General features: G+C 48.7%; 1 protein-coding gene across 1 annotated transcript; it reads right to left on the minus strand.

The window, feature by feature from the left end:
• Positions 1-582: 582 nt before the first annotated feature.
• LOC126386955 (phosphatidylinositol 4,5-bisphosphate 3-kinase catalytic subunit alpha isoform-like) lies at positions 583-9,423 on the minus strand (the record flags this gene model as incomplete). Its single annotated transcript, XM_050039537.1, has 8 exons — positions 583-1,352; positions 1,456-1,565; positions 1,696-1,749; positions 1,861-1,989; positions 6,236-6,303; positions 6,425-6,634; positions 9,065-9,227; positions 9,316-9,423. Coding segments are annotated over 8 exons (1,047 nt in total), but the record flags the coding sequence as incomplete, so codon positions are not given.
• Positions 9,424-9,437: the final 14 nt, after the last annotated feature.

A 9,437-nucleotide genomic window follows, 5' to 3' on the forward strand; every position in this document is an offset into this window, starting at 1 on the left:
TGTGATTTGTGATATTGGGCTTTATAAATAAAATTGATTGATTGATTGAACTTGGAAGAGTGGTCGAAACTGTAGAGGGAACTGACGGCCTTGTCCGCAGGGTTAAGGTACAAGTTGAAGACCGAAGACTAACAAACAAAGCAGGCAATTGCTCCAAGTCCTCTATCATTGAACGTCCCATTCAGAAGCTTGTGCTCCTCATTGCAAGCGAGTAATTTGCTGTCAGTTACACATTCACATCAGACATCTTAAGTTTGAATCTGCCTATGTATGTATGTGTGTAAATTGCTTATGATTTTATATACAATCATTTGTTGATTGGAAATTGTGTATAATTATGAATTATTATGAATTATGAATTATGAATTGTTTGACCTTTGATGAGCTGGTCCATTATGACACGATTTGGTGGGAGTGTAAGTGACCCACAATGTGCAGAGGTTGTCAGATGTGGGCGCTGTAACCTGTGTCATAATACCTGGGCGAAGTGCCCGGAAGCTTTATGTACCTCCTTACCTCTTTTCCTGTTTTGGCTCCTCGCAGTAATGGTGATCCTCCAGAAAAGCTGTGAGTTAACATTTATTTGTGCCTTTGTTGAAATTTGTCTTTGTTGTTTCATTGTTTGTTAAATCTCCTGGTTAATTGGTGTTTAATTTTGTGTCGGGCAGTGATAGTGCCCAAAATGGCAGATTGACAGGAGGAAAAGAGGACGCTAGATAAAGTTTGCACCCTTGGTGAGCAGAGCGAGGTGCGTTCATGATTTTAACTCTTGATAAATGTATTATTAAAATCATTAAATAATGTTTGTAAAGTGACCAATTTGTTTAGCTGCTATGTGGAGCATGTGTTTTATATTGTGTATTGATGCATGATGAACAGGATTTAATTGACTGTATTTGTCTTTTTAGTTTCACGGTGTAAATGGTGAGGACGGAGAATAAAAATCCACTGTTGCACCCGTAAAGGAGACTCTCTGCGTGTTTCATAAAGCCAAGGGCAGCTACAACCACCACAGAGAGACAAAACATTACATTAAAATCTAAACAGTGACTTTTATTAAACATGATGTGGGGACAAGTGTCTCCCATAAAGGGACAGAGCAGGGACACTTCCTCTTGTCTACACAGGGACTCTGAACAGCACACACCTAGACTGAAGATGTCTCACGAGAACAGACGTAAGGACAGACCAAGGACACCCAGAGACAAACCTTGTCAATGTCTCTGATGTTGACGTTGACGTAGGTGGCACAGAGCAGGCGGACCCTCAGCAGAGTGTTGAAGGCCCACAGGGAGCGGGGAGGAGAACCATCACCTCCTCCTGGACAGGGAGACGGCTGAGGAGTCCTCCGACTGAAACACAAACAACAAACATCTTCCGCCTGATACCGGACACCTGTGCAGGCTCCTGATTGGCTGTGATACCTGTGTGACAGCTGCTGATTGGCTGCTGTACCTGTACGAAGGCGTGACAAAGCCAGAGGCAGGAAGCTGAGAGTAGAGACTGTCCTTAGAGACCAGCATCAGGTGAGGAAGACGACCCACGATGATACAGGAGCGGATGTACTGCAGACAGACGAACAGACAGGTGGAGACTGTGAGACTGGTGGAGACAGACAGCTGGAGTCAGACAGACAGGTGGAGACAGTGAGAGGGGTTGTTCTGTGACAGTTTGTTTTCAGAGTGAAGTTGTTACCTTGTACTGACTGAGAGGATACTTCTCCAACAGGTACTCGTCACAGCCACACACCTGAGGAGAGACAGACAGGTGGGACAGGTGAGTCAGACAGGTGAGACAGACAGTTGAGACAGACAGGTGAGACGGACAGGTGAGACAGGTGAGACAGACAGACAGGTGTACCTTGAGGATGTACTGTCCCTGGTACTCCTGGACACAGAGGCGGAGTTGCTGAGGTGACAGGTGCATGGATCGGCTCTTCTTCCTGATAGACTCTGCTATGAGCTGCTCAGGTAAACTGTCATGACTCACCTGGACACAAACACACAGCAGACAGTGACATCATCATTGTTACAGGCTGATGACATCATTGTTGCAGGCTGATGACATTGTTACACGCTGACAACATCATTACAGGCTGACGTCTGAGCTGTGTTCTGTTGGGACTCTCTGGGTCCTGGACTTCATTTGACATGTAGCACTGACCTAAACATCGACCAACTACACTGCTCAGAAACATGAAGGTCACAGTGTTAAAGGTCACAGTGTTAATGACCATAGTGTTAGAGGTCACAGTGGTAATGGTCACCGTGTTAGAGGTCACAGTGGTAATGGTCACAGTGTTAATGGTCACAGTGGTAAAGATCACAGTGTTAATGGCCACAGTGTTAGAGGTCACAGTGTTAATGGTCACAGTGTTAGAGGTCACAGTCCTAAAGGTCACAGTGTTAATGGTCACAATGTTAGAGGTCACAGTCCTAAAGGTCACAGTGTTAATGGTCACAGTGTTAGAGGTCACAGTGGTAATGGTCACAGTGTTAGAGGTCACAGTGCTAAAGGTCACAGTGTTAATGGTCACAGTGTTAGAGGTCACAGTGGTAATGGTCACAGTGTTAGAGGTCACAGTCCTAAAGGTCACAGTGTTAATGGTCACAGTGTTAGAGGTCACAGTGTTAATGGTCACAGTGTTAGAGGTCACAGTGGTAATGGTCACAGTGTTAGAGGTCACAGTGTTAATGGTCACAGTGTTAGAGGTCACAGTGGAAAAGATCACAGTGTTAATGGCCACAGTGTTAGAGGTCACAGTGTTAATGGTCACAGTGTTAGAGATCACAGTGGTAATGGTCACAGTGGTAATGATCACAGTCCTAAAGGTCACAGTGGTAATGGTCACAGTGTTAGAGGTCACAGTGGTAATGGTCACAGTCCTAAAGGTCACAGTGTTAATGGTCACAATGTTAGAGGTCACAGTCCTAAAGGTCACAGTGTTAATGGTCACAGTTTTAGAGATCACAGTGTTAATGGTCACAATGTTAGAGGTCACAGTGTTAGCGGTCACAGTGTAAATGGTCACAGTGTTAGAGGTCACAGTGGTAATGGTCACAGTGTTAGAGGTCACAGTAGTAATGGTCACAGTGTTAGAGGTCACAGTGTTAGAGGTCACAGTGGTAATGGTCACAGTGTTAGAGGTCACAGTGTTAGAGGTCACAGGGGTAATGGTCACAGTGTTAGAGGTCACAGTGATAACGGTCACAGTGTTAGAGGTCACAGTCTAACAGGAAGTCAGTTAAACTATCATTTCAGTGTGTAAATCAGTTTCAGCTGCTTTGGGTCAAATCAAAGAGACAAACAGGAACAATGGAGAGACAAACAGGAAATGATTTACATGTGGTGTCCACAGACAGTTGCTCTCTCCTTATCCTTCCTGACTGATTCTTCTCTAGTTTGGTGTGCTACCAGTAGTGTCCTTGTCACTACTGGTAGCATGGGGCAGCACCTGCAGCCCAATCAGGTTGATACCAGATACCAGGAGACCGGCTGTTACACCAGGAGAGCTGGACAGGGCCGTAGAAGGGCATCAACCCAGCAGCAGGACCGCTATCTGCTCCTTTGTGTGAGGTGGAACAAGAGGAGCACTGCCAGAGCCCTACAACATGACTTCCAGCAGGCTACTGGTGTGCATGTTTCTGACCACACTGTCAGAAACAGACTCCATGAGGGAGGCATGAGGGCCCCACGTCCTCTAGTTGGACCTGTGCTCACAGCCCAGCACCGTGCAGCTCCATCATTCACCAGAGAACACCAGAACTAGCAGGTCCACCATCGGTGCCCCGTTCCCTTCACAGATGAGAGCAGGTTCACACTGAGCACATGTGACAGGCGTGAAAGAGTCTGTAGATGCCGTGGTGAACGTTATGCTGCCTGTGACATCATCCAGCATGACCGGTTTGCTGGTGGGTCAGTGATGGTCTGGGAAGGCAGATCCTTGGAGGGCCGCACAGACCTCCACGTGCTAGCCAGAGGTACCCTGACTGCTGTTAGGTACCATGATGAAATCCTCAGAGCGATTGTCAGAACTTACGCTGGTGCAGAGGGCCCTGGGTTCCTCCTGGTGCAGAGGGCCCTGGGTTCCTCCTGGTGCGGAGGGCCCTGGGTTCCACCTGGTGCGGTGGGTCCTGGGTTTCTCCTGGTGCAGAGGGTCCTGGGTTCCACCTGGTGCAGAGGGTCCTGGGTTCCACCTGGTGCGGAGGGTCCTGGGTTCCTCCTGGTGCGGAGGGCCCTGGGTTCCTCCTGGTGCAGAGGGCCCTGGGTTCCTCCTGGTGCGGAGGGTCCTGGGTTTCTCCTGGTGTGGAGGGCCCTGGGTTCCTCCTGGTGTGGCGGGTCCTGGGTTCCGCCTGGTACAGAGGGCCCTGGGTTCCTCCTGGTGCAGAGGGCCCTGGGTTCCTCCTGGTGCGGAGGGCCCTGGGTTCCACCTGGTGTGGCGGGTCCTGGGTTCCGCCTGGTACAGAGGGCCCTGGGTTCCTCCTGGTGCAGAGGGCCCTGGGTTCCTCCTGGTGCGGAGGGCCCTGGGTTCCACCTGGTGCGGTGGGTCCTGGGTTTCTCCTGGTGCAGAGGGTCCTGGGTTCCCTGGTGCGGAGGGTCCTGGGTTTCTCCTGGTGTGGAGGGCCCTGGGTTCCTCCTGGTGTGGCGGGCCCTAGGTTCCTCCTGGTGCAGAGAGCCCTGGGTTCCTCCTGGTGCGGAGGGTCCTGGGTTCCACCTGGTGCGGCAGGTCCTGGGTTTCTCCTGGTGCGGCGGGTCCTGGGTTCCTCCTGGTGCGGCGGGTCCTGGGTTCCTCCTGGTGCGGCAGGTCCTGGGTTTCTCCTGGTGCGGCAGGTCCTGAGTTCCGCCTGGTGCAGAGGGCCCTGGATTCCACCTGGTGCAGAGGGCCCTGGGTTCCTCCTGGTGTGGTGAATCCTGGGTTCCTCCTGGTGCAGAGGGCCCTGGGTTCCTCCCGGTGCTGGGGGCCCTGGGTTCCACCTGGTGCAGAGGGCCCTGGGTTCTACCTGGTGCGGTGGGTCCTGAGTTCCTCCTGGTGCAGAGGGCCCTGGGTTCCTCCCAGTGCTGGGGGCCCTGGGTTCCACCTGGTGCAGAGGGCCCTGGGTTCCTCCTGGTGCGGTGGGTCCTGGGTTCCTCCTAGTGCAACGGGCCCTGATTTTCTCTTGGTGTGGTGATTTTGATTCCAGCCCTCAGTGGGTGGATGATTTTGGTTATAATGTCATTTTGTTCTCAGCAGGTTACTCAGTGTGCGTTAGTGAAATTTGCACTGTCGCTCGTTCATCAAGATGTGATGAACGAGCGACAGTATTCCTGACGGCATTGGTTCTTCCAGGAGGATCATGTATCTGTCACAACATGAAACGTGTCATCTGTGGGATAAGCTGGAAAAATCGGTCTGATCCACGGAGGTCCCAGATCCCAGCTGACAGGACTGACCGCTCAGGGTGTTGGATTTATTTAGTGGTGTCCATCAGTAAGAACTGAAACTTGTCCTGGTCAGATTCCTTCATTGATCAGGATCTGAATGATCCTCAGGTTCAGGTTTCTCTGGCGCTGCTCCTTGTGGAGGAGCTGCTGATTATGAACACATGAATGTCTCTATCTACAGTCACTGTTTGGTTTGTCCGTTCTGGGATACTGCAGAAACATGGTGGTCCAACATGGTGATCTCTGCAGACTAGGACCTGCTCCCTGTGTAGATATGAATGTCTCATTCTGAGGTAACGAGGACGCATAAACTGATCAGATGAGGTTTAAATCCAACATGGCGGCACCTGATAGGATCTGCTGCAACAGTCTGTCGGACCTTCGATTGCTGTGTCCTGACGTACAGCTGGTCCTCCTGAGGTCCAGGACTTGTTGGTGCCACATGCCACAGTCATCCCGAGGGGGACCTGCACACCACCGGGCAGCAGCTGGTTTTAATTTTGTGGCCGACCCCGACTGGACCAGACCCAACCCCCGGATCATCATCAGACACACGGTCCTGATCTGTGGCCATTCAGCTGGTGATGAAGTTTTCATTTCTAAAATAATACGTCATTAATCAGGTTACATACAACCAAATGTTACATGGTGAAGTGGGAGGGTGAGGGGCCACATGGACGTCCACACAGGGGTTATTCATGGAAATGGGGACGCAGAAACTGTGAACTGGCCTTTCGTTTAAGACTCTGACTCAGCTTTGACACGTCCTGTGATCTCACAGCACAAGACGGACACAAACGTACATCAGGTTTACCTTCAGCGTGTATTTCTGTTTGGAGTTGGACGGAGACACGATAACCCAGATGGTCACGATCAACCTCCCTGCAGAGACAGACAGGAAGACACAGACAGACAGACAGTTAGAGACAGGCAGGTGTGTTAACATGTGCTTGTCCCCGGGCTCCTGAGACTAGCTGTCCAACTGTGTCCAACAGGTGCGTACCTTTGTCAAGCTTGCTGCAGATGTGGGGGGGGAGCTGGGGGCTGGACTCCACGTTGGGCGGGTACACGTAGAGCGCCTGGCTGTGGGCCCCTCCCCCCTCTCTCTCCTCCATGGCCTCTCTGCACACGCTCAGTATGGAGCGGCGGAAGTCCTGAACCTCAGGGTCCTTCATCATCTCGAACTCACAGACCGGCATCCCAATGGCAAACCCTGAGGACAGGATGGACTTAGTCTGAGGGTGGGGGCGGAGTCTGATGAGACATGAGGTCAGGATCAGTGATGAGGTCATAGGGGTGAGGACATGGACCAGTAAGAAGCAGACGAACTGTGTTCAAGGCAACAGGTGATGACAGGTGACAACAGGTGATGACAGGTGAGGTCAGGTGACAACAGGTGACGACAGGTGATGACAGGTGATTACAGGTGATGACAGGTGATAACAGGTGATGACAGGTGAAAACAGGTGAGGACAGGTGATTACAGGTGATTACAGGTGATGACAGGTGAAAACAGGTGAGGACAGGTGAGGACAGGTGATGACAGGTGATTACAGGTGATGACAGGTGATGACAGGTGAGGTCAGGTGATGACAGGTGATTACAGGTGATTACAGGTGATGACAGGTGAGGTCAGGTGATGACAGGTGATTACAGGTGATGACGGGTGAGGACAGGTGAGGTCAGGCAATGACAGGTGATTACAGGTCAGGTCAGGTGATGACAGGTGAGGTCAGGTGACGACAGGGGAGGACAGGTGATTACAGGTGAGGACAGGTGAGGACAGGTGAGGGCAGGAGATGACAGGTGAGGACAGGAGATGACAGGTGAGGACAGGTGATTACAGGTGATGACAGGTGTATGGAGTTAGATTTGTCTCATTAATACCTGTAAATGCACAGAGGGTGATCTACAAATATTTCTTGATCTGCACACCTTTCATAATTATGTGTGTGAACAGATCGACAAACTGTGTGTAAATGTGTAATCTGTAAATATAAAACACATTCCACAAATACAAAAAATATCTGTAAATACATTAAATTAATTTGACTTGCAATAAATGAAAAGCATTTGTGAATATATCTTCCTAACATTTACAACTTTTGAACAGGCATTTGTGAACTCAGTTTTTATTTGTGAATCAAAAAAACATTTGTGGATCTCAGTTCTACGCGTGTGGATTTACTTTTTACACACACGGATTTTTGAGACAAACTTTCCACTGGTCCGAACGAAAATGCACTCGTATCACTCGGCCATCTTCGGACAGCACGTGATCACCCAGCTGATGACGTTGTTTCCGCATGTAAAAGTAAGAGCACGCAGTCTTTCTATGAGCTGTTTTTTGTTGTTGTTGTTTTAATAATAATCAGCGATAAGTAACGTGCATTCATTGTTTTATGTTAATGTCATACAGTGAGTATTATTAGTGTGTGTTTATTTGTTCTATGTACTGTATCTGGCACACACTTTTGTATACATTTCTGTTTGAGTATGAAAGGCACGGTGGCTTGGCTGCTTCTTCAGTTGGCAGTTATCAGCCAACTCATCCTTGATAGTTTTCATTTATTCTTTCGAGTAGGATTAAAGTCACAAAGCACTTCACATCTTATTATTAGTGTACTCTTACTAATGTAGTTGTAATGTCTGTGCTGACCGCACCGTGTTTAGTTAGGTTACATCGTTTCAGTGAGGTTACGTTAACTATTGTGAGATATGACAAGTGGCAACACCCTGGTTAAGGTCTTTGATAGAACAGCTGTTGGTGTTGGTAGCTCTGGTTAAGGTCTTTGATAGAACAGCTGTTGGTGTTGGTAGCTCTTTTTTTTTTATGAATGTAATATTGTAGTTTTATTGTTCATTGTTAATATGTAGATTGCGCTAAGCTAACGTTAGCTACTGAAACAGCATCTGCTGCCATGGCAACATTAAACATTTATGTTGCAAAATATAAGCGTACCTACATCTGATCTAACCCATGCAGTCTATGTTCTAACTGCTGAGTTTTCTAGTTTCAATACAGCCGTAAGTCTTGATGACACAAAAACACTTTGACCAGTAGATGGCGGTAGCAGGTCTGCTGGCCAAACAAAGACAACTGCCAACTGATTAGGCTATACATATAGAAAATACCAATTATGCTAAAAACAACAAATGGGGTGCATGATTACAATAAATGTAATGGTAAGTGAAACATTACACAGGTTATCTTTTACAGGTTGGATGGTACTGACTTCTGGTCTATTAACAATGTATAAAATGCTGCACCCTGCTTTCGTCCCCCCAGCCCGCAACATGAATGTTTACTGTTGCCATGGCAGCAGATGCTGTTTCAGTAGTTAACGTTAGCTTAGCGCAATCTACATATTAACAATGAACAATGCAACTACAATTTTACATTTCTAAACAAAAAGAGCTACCAACACCAACAGCTGTTCTATCAAAGACCTTAACCAGGGTGTTGTGTAATTATGAAATGTGTGCAGATCAAGAAATATTTGTAGATCACCCTCTGTGCATTTACAGGTATTAATGAGACAAATCTAACTCCATACAGGTGATGACAGGTGAGGACAGGTGAGGTCAGGTGATGACAGGTGAGGACAGATGAGGACAGGTGAGGACAAGTGAGGTGTGTTACCTATCTCTCGGTTCAGGATCTTCTCCTCTCGGTTGCCCAGCGGCTCGATAACCTTCAGGATGGGGTGGAACAGTCGGAGGTCACAAAGCCGCCTCGTCTCATCATAAAACTCTTCCCTCTCCGCCTCCTGGGTCACGCCAACAAAGATGTAGCACGACTCCTCCTGGCCAATCAGAGGGCAGAGTTTATAACCATTGATAGCACCTGTGATGGTGAGACGCGGGGTCAAAGGTCAGGCAGCGATGGCGTACCTGCAGCAGGTGGTAGAGCGGGTACTTCCTGGCCTCAGTGAAGAGCTGCTGCTTGATGTTGATAAGAGGAGTTTCTCTGAGACACTCGAGACTGACCATCATCCCTGAGACACATGACATCA

The sequence above is a fragment of the Epinephelus moara genome, unplaced genomic scaffold, assembly GCF_006386435.1.
Source record: "Epinephelus moara isolate mb unplaced genomic scaffold, YSFRI_EMoa_1.0 scaffold1187, whole genome shotgun sequence".
Lineage (NCBI taxonomy): Eukaryota > Metazoa > Chordata > Actinopteri > Perciformes > Serranidae > Epinephelus > Epinephelus moara.